Source organism: Podarcis tiliguerta (assembly GCF_965153285.1).
Source record: "Podarcis tiliguerta genome assembly, chromosome: 16".
NCBI lineage: Eukaryota > Metazoa > Chordata > Lepidosauria > Squamata > Lacertidae > Podarcis > Podarcis tiliguerta.
The window spans coordinates 460,144-481,757 of record NC_139549.1 but is presented as its reverse complement, the minus strand read 5'-3'; the positions used below and the strand labels follow the sequence as shown (position 1 = coordinate 481,757).

The window sequence follows — 21,614 nt, the reverse complement described above, 5'->3', positions numbered from 1 at the left end:
TTAGAAGACATCTGAAGGCAGCCCTGTTTAGGGAAGCTTTTAATGTTTGATGCATTACTGTATTTTAATATTTAGTTGGAAGCCGCTTAGAGTGGCTGGGGAAGCCCAGCCAGATGGGCAGGGTATAATAATAATAATAATAATAATAATAATAATAATAATAATATAAGATGCTGGACTAGATGGGCACCCTTGGTCCTGACCGAGCACCCAGGCTCTTCTTATCTTCTCACGGAGCTTCCAGGTGTAGAGGAATTCTACCTATAGGTCTTAGGTTCTTATGGGTACCTGCCCACTGTGAGAACAGGACGCTGGCCTGGCTGGGCCCTTTATATGTTCTGGTGCCAGTTCTCCCATCTCACCGCGTCCTCTTTTCCTTTTCTCCTCTCCCCACCGGCCAGATGACGTCGTCCACCAAGGTGTACTACAGCCAGACGACGCAGACTGACAGCCGCCCCCTGATCGGCTCCACCCTGCGCAAGAGGCGGGTCATGACGAAGGACGGGAGGAGCAACGTCCGCATGGAGCACATCGCGGACAAGAGGTTCCTCTACCTGAAGGACCTGTGGACGACCTTCATCGACATGCAGTGGCGCTACAAGCTGCTCCTCTTCTCCGCTTCCTTTGCCGGGACGTGGTTCATCTTCGGGGTCATCTGGTACCTGGTGGCCGTCCTGCACGGGGACCTCCTGGAATTCGACCCTCCCGCCAACCACACCCCCTGTGTCATGCAAGTCCACACCCTCACCGGGGCCTTCCTCTTCTCCCTGGAGTCCCAGACCACCATTGGCTACGGCTTCCGCTACATCAGCGAGGAGTGCCCGCTGGCCATCGTCCTGCTCATCAGCCAGCTGGTCCTCACCACCATCATGGAGATCTTCATCACGGGCACCTTCCTGGCCAAGATCGCCCGGCCCAAGAAGAGGGCAGAGACCATCAAGTTCAGCCAGAACGCCGTGGTGGCCCAGCACGACGGCAAGACCTGCCTGATGATCCGAGTGGCTAACATGAGGAAGAGCCTCCTCATTGGGTGCCAGGTGACCGGCAAACTCCTCCAGACCTACCTGACCAAGGAAGGTGAGAACATCCGGCTCAACCAGGTCAACGTGGACTTCCAGGTGGACACGTCCTCCGACAGCCCCTTCCTCATCCTGCCCCTGACCTTCTACCACGTGGTGAACGAGAGCAGCCCCTTCCGGGACATGGCCCTGCGCACCGGGGAAGGAGACTTTGAGCTGGTGGTCATCCTCAGCGGCACCGTGGAGTCCACCAGCGCCACATGCCAAGTCCGGACCTCCTACCTCCCCGAGGAGATCCTCTGGGGCTACGAGTTCACCCCGGTCATCTCCCTCTCGGCCAGCGGGAAATACGTGGCCGACTTCAGCCTCTTTGAGCAGGTGATCAAAGTGGCGCCCCCTTGCTGCCTTCACGAGACGGTGCGGTACGGGGACCCCGAGAAACTGAAGCTAGAGGAATCCTTTCGGGAGAAAGCAGAGAGGGAAGGGACCCCCTTGAGCGTCCGGATCAGCAACGTTTGACCCTTTGGAGGACTTGTGAGGCCTGTGTTATACGAGTACTGCATCCGAGTGTCTTCATTAGCTTCCAGACTTCCTTACACCCTTCTTTCTGTGGCTGCATTTTCTCTCTCTCAAACTGCAGGATGAGCAATCTGTTCTTCTCTTTAGGAATCTGCTAAAGGAACGCAAAGGTCAGCTGCCCACCTGGCACAGCAGCTCACAGCTAGCACCAGAATTCAAGGTCTCCTCCGTGGTTTTGACCAACTGCTGGAAGTATACATATCTTTAATTGTGTTTCTTTCTTAAATACAAATAATTGTGCGGTCATTGTTCAGGGGGCCACCAGATCGTGGTTTTTTATAGGAGGCAGAGACACACGTACCAGCAACACTATTGTGTCGAATGCTTTTTAAAACTCTTACCACAAAGATTAGCTTTTAATGCCAACCTAACCTGAAAGATACTGACGGATGCATGAGAAAGGGAAACACAAAGATTCGGACAGAGCACTGGGAGTGCCCCACCGCACCAGGCTCTGTGAAACGGAGGGTGTAAATCCTACTAGCGCAAGCTGTGCAAATTAATATTCTGTTGTGGTCACCACGGGATACCTCGGATGAAGCTGGAGAACACATTCACAGCAGGTACGCCTGGCAATCTGCATTCTACAAACCCACCAGACCTCAACGATTTGCATTTCAGAAGCAGCCCTTCGAAGTTTGGAAACACACCCCAGCACTTGATATTTAATGCACAGGTGTCATATGGCAAAGCAGAACCTTAAGAATTACTGCGTGACCTCCAATCTGGAGGTCTGATGACTCGTTACAAAGCACACCCACCCACTTTTTAAAAAATTAAAAACGCATCCTCCCTGATCTTAAAATACGGAGGTGGAAAGGGAGGACAAGCAGATTTCGTTTGAAAGCTTTGTAAGAATTGGAACCTGGATATCTGTCCGTTCGTCAAGTTGTGCTGCAGTGTGAGAGGCATGCCCTGTTAACAAACTGGAATGTGTTGTCCTGATCCTTGTTTTTCAATGCTAGAGAGCTTCCAATCCCGGGACTATAGAAGGATCAATGACTCTTTAGCTACCCAGCAGCCTGGGGTGCCTATGTTGAAAACACCAAGCAGAATGCAGGTAGAGTCCGAAAAGAACGCAGGTGTTTCTGTCTCCTGAATCCTGCTCCTTAAAGCAACAGGTGAACCTCTGATCACAACAGACCTGCTGTACTTCTTGTTATTATTACTGTAAATTCTCAACATCAAAAATGCTGAACTTCGGAGCCAAGGAGATGAGTAAGAAAGAAGACCTTGTGGAGAACATATTTATCCTCTTTGACCTCCCATCTGTGGCATTTCCCAACTGAGCAGAGAAAGGACTTTGTGCGTGTGTTGAGATGGAAGATGGCTTATTGAAAAGGAACGAGGCCAGTGTTGTCTGTCTGTGATGGGACACACACACAAAGTCATGGTGTACCAATCTGAAAACTGGTCTGACAGACAGACAGCCCCTATTGAAAGACCTGCCCCACAGGCCCTGCATCTCTGTAAAGCTAACACACTCGCAAAATGGGCTTTTAACACAGATCCATCAGAACGCAGCTCTCAAGAGCTTTTGCTTCTTCGAAGTGCAGGGCGAATCTCCCAGCGAACGGAACTGACAGCAAATTCCCCAAAAGTTTTGCGGAGTTGGCTCGCTTCTGCACAACCCTGTTTATTGAGGCCTCATCCTGATCTGTTTGCGGGGAGGTCAGATGCCGTTGCGCCACAGCAAATGCCATCCTGCGCTATCCATGCATTTCTCCGCCACTTTCCTTCCTGCGAAAAAGCCCGATCTTTTGGGGAAGGGGGTTGGTCATACAAGACTCTAATTGAGCAACTGGAATTTCCCAATATGTAATCTGATTCCCACCCGAAAACATGTGCCTGTCTGGAAGCAGAGGTCAATCATAAGACTTGTGAACCCAGGAACAACCTCCTCACCAGGGTAAAGTGGAAGAAGATTTTCCAGGGAGGATGAGACACTGTTTGCTTTTCTGTGGCCGCTCAGGTCTCTGTTGTCATTGCAGTTGAAAGGAGCCTTCCAGAGCAAAGGAAGGAGCTGGATTTTGGGGGCCTGGGGGTGGGGTGGGGGGCGGTAGGAGGCCAATGATTTTTTTTATCGCCCAGAGGCCTCCAAGGCTGTCTGAAGTCGGGGCGTGTGGGTGGGGAGACCCACGGCTGTGCAGAAACTGTCCCAAACAGCTACTTCTGGCTAGATCAAATAGCATTGTGGGTCGTGGGGGTGGAGGAGTTTGAGGGTGGCTATCGGCTCGTTTTTTTAGGAGTCGGATTGTCATGGGCCTAAGATGGTTTCTTACAGGAATGAATTCTAAAACGGTTGTTACACGCATCAAAAAAGAGGGAGTCACTTCCTCTTCGTAGAAAGAAAGTATCTATTGAAATATATAAATCTATTTATATAAATGAGATATATATATAGTTATTTGTAAAAGAGAGAGAGTGTGTCATGGAGCTATTTTGCACTTTGTCGGAAAGAAGTTGGATTCAAAAATTGCTATCGGAGCCAAAAAGAAAAATGGAGGAAGGAAGCAAATCCAAGATGTTCCGGGCATCTTTCCTTTCGTTCCTTCCTTCCTAAATTCTCCTGGGCCCAGTGTGGAAATCCCCGCCCCGTTCTCTGAAATGAGTCACTGACATTTCTGCAATGGGAGTGGGGGGGGCAGCTTGTTTAAATTGGGGTGCAACCAAAGTTGGCCCAAAATGTTTTACTGTTGAGCAAAGGGATGATTCCATCAATTCAGCATTACAGGGGGTGGGGGTGGACTAGATGTCCTTTGGTGTTCCTTCCAACTCGACCACTCTGTGATTCCATGAACAAAAGCCAAGAGGAAGGGCAGCTGACCCTTTCTTCAAGGCTGGCAAGGGGTCCCGGCGAGAAGGGCAGCCTAGCTTAGGGGCGGCAAGACCCGGCAGTGTGGCACACACCCCGTTCGGCTCTCCAGCAGCTGATGTTGGAGAATCCCAAGGAAAACGTTCCCTTGTGTCCAGAACAAAAATCAATCTGGCAAACACGATTGAGATTCACTGTTGCTTTCACTCCACAAACCTTTATGTAGATGATGCCCTTCCCAGATCACATTACTTTTTCTTGCATTGATACAAACAGGGTGGAATACCAATGTCATCGGTTAATTACATAGATTATGTCATTCCTCCATGGTGAAATGAAGGCTGGGATTCTTGCATCGCAAGGGGTTGGTCTGGAGCAGAGCTGGCCGTGACCCACGGATGAAATTCCACTGTTATGATGGGAGTGTGTGATGTGGTTTGAATGAGGAATCTCTCTCCCGCTGCTCTGCCACAAGTTGCACCCGGGTATTGGAGGCAACGGCTGGCAAAGCCCAACTTTTGCAAGGAAGCGTCACCCCAGCGCCATCGTGCCATTATTTTTGACTCATCCTTTCAGCCCAGTGGTGCAACCCCAGAGGGAGTTGTGTCGTACGTGGGGTCATGCTACTCCTCCATCTCCCACTGCATGTTTTCCTGGCCATGAAACAAGGGGTCCATCTGTCTGATAAGCTGCTCTGTAGAGACGCTGTCGTGTGGACTTGCCCCGAGTTCAGATCCCGCTTCAAGAAGTGACCTGGATCAATGGCCAACGATTGAGCCTGAGTTCCTGGTCTTTAAAATACATTGAATTTCCTCCCTTGTCACTGAAATGGGAGAATCCAGCATGGAGAAGCCATCAGTTCCACGATTCCCAAATAAGTGAACTGTGGTGGAGTGTGTGTGTGTGTGTGTGTGTGTGAGAGAGAGAGAGGGGGGGGGGAGATTTAGGAGGATCACAAGAATCTGATTAAATCAGACACAATGGATTCTCACCACAATTGGTCACTGATGAGATACAGAATGTAGTCAGGCGATGCTCCCAGAAGGGTTTTAATAATGGGATCAGCTTTCAGGGTTGTGTTTTTTTGCAACCCGTATCCCCAAACACACATTAATCTGGATTTCCTTTTCAGGGGGAAATCTGGTAAATTCAAAAGCCTGTTGCCAACGACCTGGTTGTGATACCTCAACCACCTGTTTACACGATTAAGCCCCCATTTGAGAGCCGGTGGTACTGTAGTGAGTGCAGGACGAGGAGCTGGGAGGGACCAGGGTTCGAATCCCCTCAATGGGCCATGAAACTGACTGGGTGTAACCTTGTGAGCCAGTCCCCGTTCCTCTCTGCCTAACCTACCTCACAGGGTTGTTGTGAGGGTTAAACAAGGAGGGAGCGAACCACGTGGAGTAAAAATGCCAGAAATAAATAAATGCGTATAATAGCACCCTTTCAGAGTACAATATTTACCAAAATAATAATAATAATAATAACCCTATTTGCCATTTTCCTATTAGCAAGAAAAGGCTGTGGGTATGTTTAACTAAGCATTTATTAAAAGAATCTCAACCCCTAGAAAAAAAGGGGGGGATCTTTAGCGCTGGCTGGCTGGCAACTCAAGCAAACCATGGCATTAATTTCTCAACTATTGGTGGCTGGGTGTTTGTGGGGCTGAAGGTGGTCAAACAGGCCAAATGCTTCTTGATAACGGAATTGAGCTTCGTGTTAACTTGATTTTGTTGTTGTTATTGTTGTTAAAGAAAGAGAGAGACTTTATTTTGTGCCTGACATAATTACGTACTGTACTTCATAAATATGAAGATTTGTATCCACCGAAGAAGACTTTGCACTAAAAAGAAAATGTCCAATTTGGGGGGGGGGGGGCGTGAGGGGGTAAGCGAGAGAGAGAGAGAGAGACAGGGAGCTGTGCTATTTCTTCTGTTTAGAACAAAGTCATTCAATAACAATAAAAAGAAATCAGATTTTAAAGTGTGTGTTGTTTTAATGGATGGTGACGTGGTCAGTCCACTCCTAATTTAGCTGTGATTCCTGCACTGCAGCCAGGGGGTGGACTAGATGCCTCTGGGAGCCCCTTCCAACTCCAGTTCTGTGATTCTACACGTGTATCTTTGTTCAGCGATGAACAGGCGCAAAACCAGGAGTATTTTAAGTGTGTTGATCCCTCTTCTCTCCAGGTAGAGGAGTAAAAAGGCCCATTTGCCTAAAACTCTCCCTTTCTCTCTCCGGACCAGAGCACCTCTGGAAATGCCACTGGATGGCACTGGTTGACCTCACCAGTGTCGCCAAACCGCTTGTGACCCTCTTCCCCGATGCAACGTGAAAAAAGTAATCCAAATTGCACTTTGTAGATCTGGGTCTGCAATGTGAAGAAATGTTAGGGCACCGAGTTAATGGTTGCACTCCACGGTCCTGACAGGTGAGGGCAACTTCTTTGCTGGGCAAGAACACTGTTGCAATCCTCACCCATCTACAATTTAATTAAAGTCTCATAAATTTAAATATGTACAGTGGTACCTCTGGATACGAACAGGATCCGTTCCGGAGCCCCGTGCGCATCCTGAAGTAAATGCAAGACGCGACTGCGCGTTTGTGCGTGCTGCGTTTTGCCGCTTCTACTGATGCGTGTGACGCCATTTTGAGCATCTGTGCATGCGCGAGCGGCGAAACCTGGAAGTAACGCACTCCGTTACTTCCGGGTCGCCGCGGAGCGCAACCTGAAAATACTTAACTTGAAGCTACTTCAACCCGAGGTATGACTGTACACAGCCCCTGCTACAGTTTCCCCGCACTGTGAGTTCGTTGATGGGTTGTGAGATTGTCGCTGCGACTGAAGCTCTTGCCACATTCGAAGCACTGGTACGGTTTCTCCCCGCTGTGAATCCTTTGGTGGAAAATGAGTGTGTGCCTGTGACTGAAGCTCTTTCCGCACTCCAGGCACAGGTGCGGCTTCTCTCCGCTGTGAGTTCTCTGGTGGGTAGTGAGCTGGGTGCTCTGGCTAAAGCGCTTCCCACACTCCTGGCACTGGAAAGGCTTCTCTCCGGTGTGGATTCTCTGGTGGGCTGCGAGGTTGGCCCTGTGACCGAAGCGCTTTCCGCAGGCCAAGCAAAGGTACGGTTTCTCCCCGCTGTGAGTTCTCCTGTGGGAAGTGAGAGAGGTGCTCTCGCTGAAGCTCTTCCCACACTCCAAGCACTTGTAGGGCTTCTCCCCCCTATGAATTCTTTGGTGGGAAGTGAGCCATTTCCTCAGGGCAAAGCTCCTTCCGCATTCCAAGCACTGATGTGGCTTCTCCTCTGCGTGAACTCTCTGATGGGAAGCGAGGGTGCGCCTGTATCGGAAAACCTTTCCACATTCCAAACAGGTGTAAGGGTTCTCTCCGCTGTGAGTCCTTTGATGGGTGGTGAGATGGGCGCTCTGGCTGAAGCTCTTTCCACACTGCCGGCACTGAAATGGTTTCTCCCCGGTGTGAATTCTCTGATGGGTTGTGAGGTTGGCTCTGTGACTGAAGCTCTTTCCACATGCTGAGCACTGATATTGCTTCTCTTCTCTTTGAGTGCTTTCCTGGGAAATGAGATGGACCTTCTTACAGAAGCTCTCACCACAACCCAAATATTTATGTAGCGTTTCCATGATGCGGATTTCTAACATTTCGCCACCTGCAATGAAGAGAAAAACAGATTAGATCCTCAGGAATCCCCCAATGATGGAGAAATGCAAATGAAAGATTGTTATAGACAAAGAACTGGAGAGATTTAGATGTCAGAGTTCATGGTTTTCATTGACTAGTAATCAGAGACCTATTTATGGGAACTTTAGACTTTAAAAGCCTGACACTTTTCTGGGAGAGTTTGGCTAAATCATGTGATCCACTACATCTCCAGGGTCAGTATTTAGTCAACCAAAAATGGACAGAAGCAGAAACGGAAACCTGACAGAATCTGCATCCGCTAGCCTAACAACTCTGAATCCTATATTTTAAAAGGTCTAGAGATCAGACTAGGCTGATCATTGTTATTTGACTTTCCTCTGTAAAGTTTTATTCTGGATTGTTTTTCTTGACTTTTAATGTAGATTGCAAACTGCTTTGAGATTCTTTTCTTAAAAATATACAGTGGTATAGAAATGAAGTGCAGGATAGTAATAATAACAACAACAACAACTGGAGAAAGAATATTCAAAGCCGAAACAGGAGATAGTTTGGGGAGTGCTGGAATCCCAGAGGCTGGTGCTGTTGGGCTCCATCCAAATACGGAAGGGATGTCACAGAGAGAAATGCACTGAATTTCAAAACAGAGACTCTGATCCAAGAGGGAGCCTTACTGAGAAAGTCCACGATCCCACGATTCTCCGCCATGACTTCCTTATGCAGAGCTCTCTGGTCAGGATCCAGCAATGCCCACTCCTCGTCCGTGAAAGAAACGGCAACGTCTTCAAAGCACACTGAACCCTGAAAGAGAAAAGGAGATGTCCTCCACTCAGACAGCAGGAAGATGATCTACTACACTTTGCTCCGGGGTTTTCTGCCTGTTGGTTACTTTTCAGGGATTGTTTTCCTGCACATTTTTATTATGGATGCTTATTTTAACGTATCAAATGAATTCTTCTCTTGCGGCTTCTAATGATGGGTATTACTCATGGTTCAAAGGGGCAGAGGTCAACATTGTGGTCCTCGTGTCATTCTGCCTGCGCAAAGCATTCCAGTCTGCCGGAGAGAAGGATCCCCTCTGTCCTCTCCCCAGATGCTGTTCTTGGGGGGACCCTCCCGACGCCCTACAGCAAACTTCAAGGGGCGAATGGGGACATTGGAAGAGAGAAGAGTGTGGGGGGGGGGAAAGCCCTGCTGTGAAGCGGATGGGGCAGCTTAGGTGAATCCTGGCCACTGATTTTCATGGTTTGTCAACTGCTTAGAAGCCTATTTCAGCATTCAGTGACAACTTTATAAAGAAAGCAGCAACAACGGAGCAACATTCAGAAGGTTAGCTGAGGTGAGGCAGCTGCTCCTTATTCTCAGCACAGAAACCTTCCTGAATGGCCTTTCCAGCTTTTATGAAGGGCAACTTTGACAGAAGCCAAGTGGAACAGGAGTGTGACTCATCACTGGGGCCCAGAGGCCTCCTGGCTGCCCCACTCCTCAGCCTCTTGACCCACACGGCTCCTTCCCCCTACCTGATCCGCTTCCACAGTCACTGCTTCCCCTCTGACACCATGAACAGATGGAGGAGGTTTTGCCGAAGTCTTTCTGTCACCTGCGGGAGACAAAGGTAAGGTTTAGCAGAGCATCTCTTACTACAGATGGGCCTTAGAACAAGCCTCTCTTGCTGAGTGCATTTGGACATTTGTACCCATTTGGTAGCTCAGTTGTGTACATATTGTAAATCACCCTGAGACCTCTGGGTATAGGGTGGTATATAAATTCAATAAATGAAATATACGTCTCTCCTCCTTGGGGCTCTTGGCTTCAATTGTCTCCCCCAAAACGATTCAAAGAACTCACAAGAGAGTTTCAGAACCCACAGAATGTGACCAAACAGAGACAAACCTCCTCATTCCTCCTTACCCAGTGGCCTCTCTCTGGCGTCCAACCGAGTCCTCTCTGCCTCAGAGGAACCTGAACCCCTTCCTGCAAACAGATCCATTCCCTGAAATCACAGAATCATAGAACGGGGTCAGCTAGTCCACCCTCCTGCAATGCAGGAATCTCAACAGAAAGTCCAAACAGAAAACGGGAAGAAGGATTAGAAAAGGAACAGCAAAGGAAAAACTGTTAGGGGTATCATATAACACACACTGGATTCCTTCCTATAAGGATGGGCCATGAGTAGAGAATCTGGGGATTTCTCCCTCATGTTGGGAGCCCCTTGGGAGTATCCAGAGGAAAGTCTCTCTCACCTGCTGCTCTGCCTGCTTCCTCTCCTCCGCCTGACTCAGGAGGAAACCTTCGGCCAGGGCCACCGCCTGGGAACTGGTCTCCGCTCCACAGTCCCTCACCCAGCTCTCCATCTCTAGTGGAAGGACAGCCAGGAACTGCTCCAAGATCACCAGGTCCAGCATCTCAGCTTTCGTGTGCCTTTCTGGCTTTAGCCATTGATGGTCGAAATGGTAGAGTCTTCTGCAAACCTCTCGGGGTCCTTTGGCCTCCTGGGGGCAGAACTGCCTGAACTGCTGGCTCTGCACCTCTGAGCAAGGGGTGTCCTCCTCACTCTGGATCTTCTGCACAGAATCCCCCACTGCTCCCATGGCCTCTTCCTGCTTCATATTGTAAATCACCCAGCTGAGTCTTGCTCATCCATCTGTGCTCTCAGGAAACCTTCAAGAGATCAGAAGAAATCCATTCTTTCCCCTGCTGTGTTCAGTCTGTCCAAATTGGAGCAGCTAGAAAATCCTGCAAAGCAAATGCATTACTCAGTTATAAAATTGACAGAGTCTGGAGAAAAGAAAAATATTCCCTGATCAAGCGTGGATGATCCCTTAAGGTGCCTGCTTGGAGACTTAAGCTTATCCTGCAACTGGGGTTACTCCTGGATCCAAAAGTATCACTTGAGGCTCAGTCAGCCTCTGTGACAGTGCTCATTTCCAGCTCAGGCCTGTTTGGCAGCCCCAGTCCACACTCTGCATCCCATGGGATTATTACAGTGTTGAAGAGCTGCCCTTGAAGAAGACTCAGAAACCAGTTTAAAACACAGCAGCCAGATTCCTGCCTGGGTTCCCCTCTATTTCACAGTTCCCTTTAAAGACGCCCACCTTCCTCTGCAAGGAGCTCAAGGCATCATCCATGGATCTACCCCTCCTCATGCAACTCTCACAAAAACCCTTAAGAACATTTTCAACTCCTCTTTCAAACACAGCTGCACGGCTTGTCAGTTTGTTTCCAAGTGCAATTTGCCGTTCGCTTAGACCCCCAATATCTGAAGAACCTCCTCCTTCCCTACATGCCCTCTTGGGTGTTCAGGTGGGCAGAGGGTTGGCCACCCTGGTGGTGGTCCCTTCCCCAGGCACCTTGCACCTCCCACCCCACTAGCAGAGGTAAAGGGACCCCTGACCATTAGGTCCAGTTGTGGCCGACTCTGGGGTTGCAGTGCTCATCTCGCTTTATTGGCCGAGGGAGCCAGTGTACAGCTTCCAGGTAATGTGGCCAGCAGGACTAAGCCGCTTCTGGCGAACCAGAGCAGTGCACAGAAACGCCGTTTACCTTCCCGCCAGAGTGGCACCTATGTATCTACTTGCACTTTGAGGTGCTTTTGAACTGCTTGGTTGGCAGGAGCAGGGACCGAACAACAGGAGCTCACTCCGTCGCGGGGATTAGAACCGCTGACTTTCTGATCGGCAAGCCCCAGGCTCTGTGGTTTTACCCACAGCGCCACCCGCCACCCTGCTCCACTAGCCAAGACCCACCCCCTGCGACTGCCACTTGCTTTCCTTCTCTTCAAAACGGAAATTCCCAGTGCCCAGGGCAATGGATGCAGCAGTCATAGCTTCCAGTATTACTGGCGGGGTTGGACTAGAGGACCTCATGGGTCCCCTCCAACTCTGAGGCGCTGGAGGTGGATGAGGGACCCCCAGAAGGAGCGCCCCGTGTCCCCCTCCCCTGACACCCCACAACCTCCGCTCCCCCCCCCCAAAGGGGGAGCCTCACCCCGGAAGCGCCACGCAGGAGCAGCAGCCCCCTCGCAGGAAGTGACTTGCGGGAGGGGGTCTCGGCCGCCCCTCCTCGTCCTCATTTCCTGTCCTCCCCGGGTGCCTTTTCAGGAGAGGAGGCGAGGAGGCGGGAAGAGGCGCTGGGTTGCTTAGCGACGTGACGCCGAGACACCCGAAAGGCGCCATCTTGGAAGAGGGAGGGAGGGAAGAAGCGCGGAAAGCGGCCGAAAGGGACGAGGGCAGGCGGCTAGGAAGCGAGCGAGAGGCGCCGCCTGAGGAGAGGCACCTGGGGCAGAAGAAGCGCGGGAAACGGGCGGAGAAAGCACCGCCGCCACAGGGGGGCCGGGCAGAAGGCGCCATCATAGAAGAGCCGCCGCCATCTTGGACGAGGGCGGGAAGTGACGCTGGCGTCGCGTGGAGACGGCACTGCAGTCGTGGGGCGCGAGGGCGCGCAGCGAGGCCCGATTGGGCGAAGGGCGGAGAGCGGGCGGAAGTGCCCCTCCCGCCATGCCGGACGAGGGCAGGCGGGTGCCTGAGACGGCGTCTTGGAGGAGGCGGGCGGGGCGGCGCTGCTCTCGCTCCTCCGCAAGTGCTGCTTCGCGGCGCCTTCGGGGAAGAGAGGCCAGTTCGCGGTCGAGGCCTTCGCGGGGCGCCCTGCGGGTGGACTGCCTCGCCGGCGGGAGGCTCCGCCAGGAAGCAGCAGAAGCGGGGGGAAAGGCGGCTCTTGGGGTGAGAGAGAGCGGAGAGCGGGAGGCTTTGTGGTTGTTGCTGTTTAGTCGTGTCCGCCTCTTCGTGACCCCCTGGACCAGAGCACGCCAGGCCCTCCTGTCTTCCACTGCCTCCCTCATGCTGGTAGCTTCAAGAACACTGTCTAACCATCTCGTCCTCTGTCGTCCCCTTCTCCTTGCGCCCTCCATCTTTCCCAGCATCAGGGTCTTTTCCAGGGAGTCTTCTCTTCTCATGAGGTGGCCAAAGTCTTGGAGCCTCAGCTTCAGGATTTGTCCTTCCAGTGAGCACTCAGGGCTGATTTCCTTCAGAATGGAGAGGTTTGATCTTCTTGCAGTCCATGGGACTCTCCAGAGTCTCCTCCAGCGCCAGAATTCAAAAGCATCCATTCTTCGGCGATCAGCCTTCTTTATGGTCCAGCTCTCACTTCCATACATCACTCCTGGGAAAACCAGAGCTTGTACTATACGGACCTTTGTTGGCAAAGTGATATCTCTGCTTTTTAAGATGCTGTCTAGGTTTGTCATTGCTTTTCTCCCAAGGAGCAGGCATCTTTTAATTTCGTGACTGCTGTCACCATCTGCAGTGATCATGGAGCCCAAGAAAGTAAAATCTCTCACTGCCTCCATTTCTTCCCCTTCTATTTGCCAGGAGGTGATGGGACCAGTGGCCATGATCTTCATTTTTTTGATGTTGAGCTTCAGACCATATTTTGCCCTCTCCTCTTTCACCCTCATTAAAAGGTTATTTAATTCCTCCTCAGGTTAAAATGAACTGAGCAGGATTCCTAGAAAGGGGAGGGGCCAAAGGGGGGAAGTCCTCCAGCGCAGAAGCCCCACCCTCCTCCGCCCAGGTTCCTCTGGGCTCTGCTGAGTCTCCTCTCTTTCTGGGGAGAAGGAGGGTCGGGAAGGAATCCCTTAAGGCGCCGCACATTCTGCATGAGAACTTTGCTTACTTCTTGTTTTTCTTTTCTTTAAAGAAAGCTCAGAATCAAGGCTGTGGGACAGCCCAGGCCAGGTTCCTAGCAAGCGTCCTCCACGCGGGATCAGGGAACATCTTTCTTTTATTCAGTCCAGACAGTGTGTCAATTTTATAACTGAACAATGCATTTGCTTTGCAGGATTTTCCAGCTGCTCTAATTTGGACAGACTGAACACGGCAGGGGGGAAAAGGGATTTCTTCTGATCTCGTGGAGGTTTCCTGAGAGCACAGATGGATGATCGAGCCTCAGCTGGCCCTGAAGCAGGAAGAGACCATGGGAGCAGTGGGGGATTCTGGGAAAGCTCTGTGCAGAAGATCCTGGGTGAGGAGGACACCCCTTGCTCAGAGGTGCAGAGCCAGCAGTTGAGGCAGTTCTGCCCCCAGGAGGCCAAAGGACACCGAGAGGTTTGCAGAAGACTCTACCATTTCGACCATCAATGGCTAAAGCCAGAAAGGCACACGAAAGCTGAGATGCTGGACCTGGTGATCTTGGAGCAGTTCCTGGCTGTCCTTCCAGCGGAGATGGAGAGCTGGGTGAGGGAATGCGGAGCGGAGACCAGTTCCCAGGCGGTGGCCCTGGCCGAAGGTTTCCTCCTGAGTCAGGCGGAGGAGAGGAAGCAGGCGGAGAAGCAGGTGAGAGGCTTTCCTCTGGATGCTCCCAAGGGGCTCCAGACAGGAGGGAGAAATCCCCAAATTCTCTACTCATGGCCCATCTTGATAGGAAGGAGCCCAAGGAGTGTTATATGATAATCCTAACATCTTTTCATTTGCTGTTCCTTTTCTAATCCTTCTCCCCGTTTTCTGTTTGGACTTTCTGTTGAGATTCCTGCATTGCAGGAGGGTGGACTAGCTGACGCCGTTCTATGATTCTGTGATTTCAGGGAATGGATCTGTTTGCAGGAATGGGTTCGGGTTCCTCTGAGGCAGAGAGGACTCGGTGGGACGCCAGAGAGAGGCCACTGGGTAAGGAGGAATGATGAGGTTTGTCTCTGTTTGGTCACGTTCTGTGAGTTTTGAAACTCTCCTGTGAGTTCTTTGGGGGGAGACAATTGAAGCCAAGAGCCCCAAGGAGGAGAGATGTATATTTCATTTACTGAATTTATATACCACCCTATACCCAGAGGTCACAGAGTGATTTACAATGTGTACACAACTGAGCTACCAAATGGGTACAAATCTCCAAATGCACTCAGCAAGAGAGGCTTGTTCTAAGGCCCATCTGTAGTAAGAGATGCTCTGCTAGACCTTACCTTTGTCTCCCGCAGGTGACAGAAGGACTTCTGCAAAATCTCCTCCATCTTTTCATGGTGTCAGAGGGGAAACGGTGGCTGTGGAAGCGGATCAGGTAGGGGGAAGGAGCCGTGTGGGTCAAGAGGCTGAGGGGTGGGGCAGCCAGGAGGCCTCTGGGCCCCAGTGGTGAGTCTCACTCCTGCTCCACTTGACTTCTGTCAAAGCTGCCCTTCACAAAAGCTGGAAAGGCCATTCAGGAAGGTTTCTGTGCTGAGAATAAGGAGCAGCTGCCTCACCTCAGCTAACCTTCTGAATGTTGCTCCATTCTTCCTGCTTTCTTTATAAAGTTGTCACTGGATGCTGAAATAGGCTTCTAAGCAGTTGACAAACCATGAAAAGCAGTGGCCAGGATTCACCTAAGCTGCCCCATCCGCTTCACAGCTGGGCTTTCCCCCACACTCTTCTCTCTTCCAATGTCCCCATTTGCCCCTTGAGGTTTGCTTTAGGGTGTCGGGAGGGTCCCCCCAAGAACAGCGTCTGGGGAGAGGACAGAGGGGATCCTTCTCTCCGGTAGACTGGAATGCTTTGCGCAGGCAGAATGACACAAGGACCACAATGTGGACCTCTGCCCCTTTGAACCATGAGTAATACCCATCATTAGAAGCCGCAAGAGAAGAATTCATTTGATACGTTAAAATAAGCATCGACAATTAAAATGTGCAGGAAAACAATCCCTGAAAAGGCAGAAAACCCTGGAGCAAAGTGTAGTAGATCATCTTCCTGCTGTCTGAGTGGAGGACATCTCCTTTTCTCTTTCAGGGTTCAGTGTGCTTTGAAGACGTTGCCGTTTCTTTCACGGACGAGGAGTGGGCATTGCTGGATCCTGACCAGAGAGCTCTGCATAAGGAAGTCATGGCGGAGAATCGTGGGATCGTGGACTTTCTCAGTAAGGCTCCCTCTTGGATCAGAGTCTCTGTTTTGAAATTCAGTGCATTTCTCTCTGTGACATCCCTTCCATATTTGGATGGAGCCCAACAGCACCAGCCTCTGGGATTCCAGCACTCCCCAAACTATCTCCTGTTTGGGCTTTAAATATTCTTTCTCCAGTTGTTGTTGTTATTACTATCCTGCCCTTCGTTTCTATATCACTGTATATTCTTAAGAAAAGAATCTCAAAGCAGTTTGCAACCTACATTAAAAGTCAACTAAAACAATCCAGAGTAAAACTTTACAGAAAATAGCCTGGCTAGTCTGAACTGATAAGGGCTTTTCACTGTAGGCTTCAAAGTTCTTAAGAAAGTGGAAGTGGCATCTGTCAGGTGTTTATGTTTTTGCTTCTACCCATTTTCAGTTGACGAAAGAGATTACTGACCTTGGAGATGAAGTGGATCCCATGATTGAGCCAAAAATATCTCTCCCAGAAAAGAGCCAGGCTTTTTGAATCTCAGGTTCCCATAAATAGGCCTGTGATTACTAGTCAACGAAAACTATGAACTCTGACGTCTAGGCCTGTGCCATATATCTATATGACTCCCCAGACCAGTATGAGGAGCCTTGGCTAGGGTTCCTTCCTCCAGTGGGCACTACTCGCAGAGGGACTCAGGAGCAGCGGTGGTTTCACCCGCAATATACCACTGAGTGAAGCCACCATCCCACTCTGCCCTCATACAACTCAGAGGGAGAAACAGCTTGTTCTTCCCTCTGCCTCTTTGATCTGCTCGACTGAGGAGTGTGCAGCAGCCCTTGCCTCAGTGGAGCAGTTAAAGGAAGCTTTCAAGGGGGGAGCTGGGGCAGTTTCACCCTGTGTCTCGTCGGCAGAGGCCAGGGCATCCTGTTTTTTCAACATTGCAGTACATTGCCAAATGTTTGGCTAGTCTGTTTAGCTGGTGATACACCACGATGTTGAAAAGCTGATATTGCTCAGCCCTCTGAATCTCTTCAGTTCTTTGGCTAAAGCAGCCTTTCACTCTCGTTGCTCAATAATTGGGGGTTTCCTGAGAATCTGTTTTTCTCTTCCTTACAGGTGGCAAAATGTTGGAAGTGAAGAACAAGGGAGACCAGAGCAAAATCCATATAGTGGAGATGCTACATAAATATTTGGGGTGCGGAGAGAGCTGCTGTCAGAAGGTCCATCTCACTTCCCAGGAAAGAACCCGTAGAGGAGAGAAACAATATCAGTGCTCGGCATGTGGAAAGAGCTTCAGTCACAGAACCTACCTCGCAGCCCATCAGAGAATTCATACTGGGGAGAAACCATTTCAGTGCCAGGAGTGTGGAAAGAACTTCCGTCGAAAGGACCATCTCATGTCCCATCAAAGAATTCACGCAGGGGAGAAACCATATCAGTGCTTGAAATGTGGGGAATGCTTTGAGAATAGCACAAGCTTATGTCGCCATCAGAGAAGTCACAGCGGGGAGAAACTATTTCAGTGCCAAGAGTGTGAAAAGAGCTTCAGGCGGAAGGACCATCTCGCTTCCCATCAAAGAATTCATAGAGCGGAGACGCCCTTTCGGTGCTTGGAATGTGGAAAGAACTTCCGTTGGAAGGGGAGTCTCATTTACCATCAAAAAATCCATACAGGAGAGAAACCGTGTCAGTGCTTGGAATGTGGAAAGAGGTTTACTGTAAACTCAAGCGTCGTTCGGCATCAGCGTATTCACCATGGGGAGATACCGTTTCAATGCCAAGAGACTGGAAAGAGCTTCGGTCAGAGCACCCGTCAGAGAATTCATACACGCGAGAAACCCTCTTGATGCCTGGAATGTGGGAGGGGCTTCAGCCGGAAGGACTGTCTCACTTCCCATCGCAGAATTCACAGCAGGGAGAAACCAGATCAGTGCTTGGAATGTGGGAAGAGCTTCACCTTTAAGGAAAGTCTCACTTCCCGTCAAAGAACCCACAGTGGCGAGAAACCATATCATGCCTTTGTACAAATTTAAATTTTGGATATTTGGTACGTGAGGATTTCAACAGTGTTTTTTGCTTTCAGCAACTCAGCAAAGAAATTGACCTTGTCTCTCAAGGCCGTGGAGTTCACACCCGATAGGCAGCCGTTCTTGATACTTCTTATCCAGATTTGCAAGGTGCTGGAATACCTCCTTATTGTCACATCTGGGGAGGGCGACAAGAGCAGTTTGGCAGCACTGATGAAGTTGCCGTCAACGCTGAGCAGTTTAGACACAGCCACTTCAAGAGCCTCCAAGTGGCAAAATGGTGGTGCGCCTTGTTTACTCTCGCTGCGGGACCTGAACCGCTGGCTTCAACATGCAAGAAGGGAGTCTCAGTATGTTCACTGCCCTGGGCAAAAACGAGGATGCTCTAAAGGATGCTGGGCCCAAAATGGCAAGTCCTCGCAGCTCCCCACCCCCTGCTTAAGGAAGGGCTAACTCCATTTTTCAATTTCTCTCTCCCACCCCACCCCCCAGCAAAGCCTTTTCCTCAGGGCCGCTGGAGAAGAGGTGAGCAATCATTGGATGGTAGAGTTTAAGGGTTGACACACACACACACACACCCCCGCAATACTAAGGAAGAACTTGGAGCAGCCGCCTCACCTGGGAGCCACAAACCGGCCTGGATCAAGGTCAGAAGGATCTTTGTTTGTGGCCTCTTTCCTGTCAGCATCCGTCTAGCACAGCTTATTCAGAAGGTTGGTGGCTCCAGCATGCTAGAAAAGTCACTCCCAGGAGGAGGACAGGAAAGCCCGTCTCCTCCTTGCAAAAAGTCCAAAGGAGAGACCATCATAGAACAATGGTAGACTTGGAAGGGATCCCAAAGCTCATCTTGTCCTACCTACTGCAAGGCAGGAAACGAGGAGAAGAGAATTTTATTGCCAGCCCGTTGACCAGCAACACAACCTTCAGTGCAGACGGCTCCTCTTCCGGGTTCCTGCTGGCCAGAATGTTTTCCCATAATGCTCCATCCCACTCCCCGGGCTTCACGTGTTCTCTTCCCCCACCCCCCCAGGAAGGCAGTGCAGGTTCTGTGTCCATTGAGCAGTCTCCATTCTCATTGAGCTGTTTTGAGGTTCTCCCTCATCCCCCCCCCCAAGATATTTGTGTTCTTTCTGCTTGACAGCCCCTTGTTGGGTGCCAGTTGTGCAGTTTTGGCACCAGAAGGGATTCCTCGGGGTCCCTTCCCGCTCTACAGTTCCATGCTGCTACTCAGTAACAAGTTTGCTGTAGGTGTTTTGCAGGGAGGGTGAGAGGCATGGAGAAAAGGAGGCCCCGTTATGTCATCCCCTCCACTCTCTCTTGGGGCATCAGAAGTCAAAGAAGCATGTTGCTCCGCTGGCAAAGCAGCAGAATGGCACAAAAGAGTGAGACACTTTCTGTGGGAAATTGCAGTCAAACGTAGCCATGCATGAGAGCTAGTTAGTGCATGAAGGGGTTAAGACCAGAGAGTTCTGTTCCAAGGCCCAGCTAGGTCATGCCCCCCTTTACCTCTCTTTCTCCTCCCACTCTCTGACCAAGGAGGATATGTCTAAGCTTTGCTCCCAAGTTTAGAGCCCATGTTTAGAACTATATTCTGTATTTCCTGCCCAAGAGGATTCTGTCGTCGTTCTCCTTGCAGCTGCAAGGAACAACACATGCCTCAGACCTTTGAATCTGTTAATAAAGTGTTTTAAACTTACGTAGAGTCGTGTGGTCTGTCCTTTGCCAAAGGGGGTCGACAGAAGGGAGTGTTGTAAACAGGATAAGAAAGCTCTAATAGCCTAGATTCCTAACGCTATACAGTCATACCTCGGAAGTTGAACAGAATTCGTTCCAGAAGTCTGTTTGACTTCCGAAATGTTTGGAAACCAAATCGCGGCTTCTGATTGGCTGCAGGAGCTTCGGCTTCCAAAAATCGCTGGGAAAACGTGTTGGGTGTAGTGAAGGGTTAACCTTCTGTGCCTCGAGACTGGGGATGGGCTTACAAGGGAAGTAAGCCAGGACGTGACGAAAGCAGCTTGGAGTGCTGTGTTGAAAGTTGGAGTTTGAAAAGACGCTAGTTTGTGCCAATAAAGAGATATTAGGACAGAAGAAACGTTTGGGACTCATTCACTGCTCTTTCGACACACGACCACTGTGCAATGTTGCTAACTGCTAATTGCTTTACGACCTGCAGAGGCTTGCAGGGGGAAGTGTGGCTGCATGCCGAGCAATAAAGCAATAAAATCTACCGAAGAAAACGGAACACTCACTTTCAGGTTTTGATTATTCAGGAGCTGAAACGTATGAGTTCCAAGGCAAACGTATGAGTTCTAAGTTCCAAGGCATTCGGCAACCAAGGTACGACTGTATTGCCACTTGACTCTGAGGTTAAACACTGCGGCTGCTGTGCAAGTTTAACATTGATTCTTTTCTTATCCACTTCACGCATGTGAGTCGCACAGATTCGTCTATTTAATTTCCCTCCCACCCTTTCAAAGTCTCCCAAGAGGACCTGCAGGTTCTGCCTGACCACTGGGATGGGTTTGCTGTGCTTTTTTAGGAGGCGTGGGATGCATCTGGCTGTATGTTCCCCCAAAACAGGAGCAACTGCTAACGGAGAAATCTGAGGGCTCCCTTGGACAAAAAAATGAGGACACCAGCCAGGAATACCAGAGCAAAACAGCAGCCAGGAGGCTTGGTCTTTATTGAAGAGTCTCGCGACAGGACTCCCACCTGCCACCAGGTGGAACAAGATGGAAGAGAGAACCCCGAACAAGAGAGAACCCAAACTTTTATTAGCTGCTGGTCCCCATGTTACACCCCCCCCCCAACTACATCACTCATACATCATGGCTACATCACGATAGGGGAGGTCTGGTGGCCGTAATCTGAGCATCCTGGACCCTGCCCCATGGTTCCCCTTGCCCTCTACCAAAGACCCAGCAAGTGGAACAAAAGAGATCTTTACATTTCCCTGTTTTCCAGCCAAGTTAATCACACTCTTTTGTCTTCATCTGGGTTTGTTATTTCTGGAACGCTATCTGTCTGGCACTCAGGTATCAGGATGCCAGGGATTATCCCTCAGGCAGAGGGGCTGCTGAGGAGCTGAGCTCACAGGTCTATAGGACTTTCTGAAGTTTTCCCAGTGAGCCAGTACAGAGATACATTGATCAGTGAATTTTTACATTTGGTATCATGCAGCAAAGGCCCTTTGAATAGATAGCAAGAAACTGCAATGAAGTGTTTTGCGGGGACAAATCGCAAAAGCCACAAAAGTGATTGTGCTGATTTTGGTAGTGGGCTGCATGTGCAAGATATCTGCTGGAGGGGCAACCCCCCCACAACCTATACATAAATTCCTGCAACACAGCCATGGCTTATTGATCACATTTCTATACCCTCTTTTTCTTCTTAGGAGCTGCAGGTGGTTTTCATGATTCTCCCCATTTCATCCAACAACCAGGAGAGGCAGGCTAGGCTGAGAGATGGCGACTGGCCTTAACGGCCACCCAGCGAGCTTCATGGCTGAGTGGGGATTCGAACCCAGGTCTCTCCCAGGTCCTAGTCCAACACTCATGACGCCACATTGGCTCTGCATAGTGATGCTCTCAGCCACCAAATTGGATGGTTTCCAGAGAGGATCTGGTAAGTTGGTGAATGGGAGGAAAGCTATGCTCAAACAAGAGTCTACAAGCTGACCTTTG

At 50.2% G+C, this 21,614-nt stretch overlaps 3 protein-coding genes and 1 long non-coding RNA gene across 10 annotated transcripts in view; 3 read left to right on the top strand and 1 right to left on the bottom strand.

Moving 5' to 3' along the window:
• KCNJ10 (potassium inwardly rectifying channel subfamily J member 10) overlaps positions 1-6,396 on the top strand; it is a 31,833-nt gene extending 25,437 nt beyond the window's left edge. The window contains exon 2 of the mRNA XM_083416720.1: positions 402-6,396. Coding sequence (XP_083272846.1) covers positions 402-1,538 — 1,137 coding nt within the window. The 3' untranslated portion in view covers positions 1,539-6,396. The remainder of the gene's footprint in view (positions 1-401) is intronic.
• Positions 1-12,130, bottom strand: part of LOC310666072 (uncharacterized protein) — a 1,539,811-nt gene extending 1,527,681 nt beyond the window's left edge. Inside the window, exons 1-6 of one of the 4 annotated variants that reach the window (XR_014505760.1) lie at positions 12,059-12,130; positions 10,315-10,807; positions 9,983-10,064; positions 9,592-9,671; positions 8,746-8,872; positions 6,564-8,081 (exon numbers count right to left, since the gene is read on the bottom strand). Coding sequence is in view for 2 of the 4 variants with exons in the window: in XM_083416649.1 (XP_083272775.1) it covers positions 7,201-8,081; positions 8,746-8,872; positions 9,592-9,671; positions 9,983-10,064; positions 10,315-10,680 (1,536 nt within the window). In the remaining 2 variants the exon portion in view is untranslated. Of the gene's footprint in view, positions 1-4,597; positions 8,082-8,745; positions 8,873-9,591; positions 9,672-9,982; positions 10,065-10,314; positions 11,106-12,058 lie in introns of those variants that run through there. The other 3 variants (XM_083416649.1, XR_014505761.1, XM_083416648.1) reach the window with 3 other exon arrangements.
• The window catches only part of LOC310666276, a 119,437-nt gene that overhangs the window by 75,397 nt on the left and 22,426 nt on the right, over positions 1-21,614 (top strand). The gene's annotated exons all lie outside the window — the stretch shown is intronic.
• Positions 12,562-19,627, top strand: LOC310666082 (zinc finger protein with KRAB and SCAN domains 3-like). Of its 4 annotated transcripts, none has more exons than XM_083416662.1 (6): positions 12,562-12,720; positions 13,907-14,400; positions 14,649-14,730; positions 15,033-15,112; positions 15,817-15,943; positions 17,021-19,627. In XM_083416662.1, the coding sequence occupies exons 2-6, from the start codon at positions 13,999-14,001 to the stop codon at positions 17,749-17,751; spliced, it is 1,422 nt and encodes a 473-aa protein (XP_083272788.1). In that variant the 5' UTR covers positions 12,562-12,720; positions 13,907-13,998; the 3' UTR covers positions 17,752-19,627. The 4 variants fall into 4 exon arrangements, with proteins under 4 accessions (XP_083272788.1, XP_083272789.1, XP_083272791.1 ...); XM_083416663.1 differs by lacking the exon at positions 12,562-12,720 and adding an exon at positions 12,767-13,272; XM_083416665.1 differs by lacking the exon at positions 12,562-12,720 and adding an exon at positions 12,892-12,912.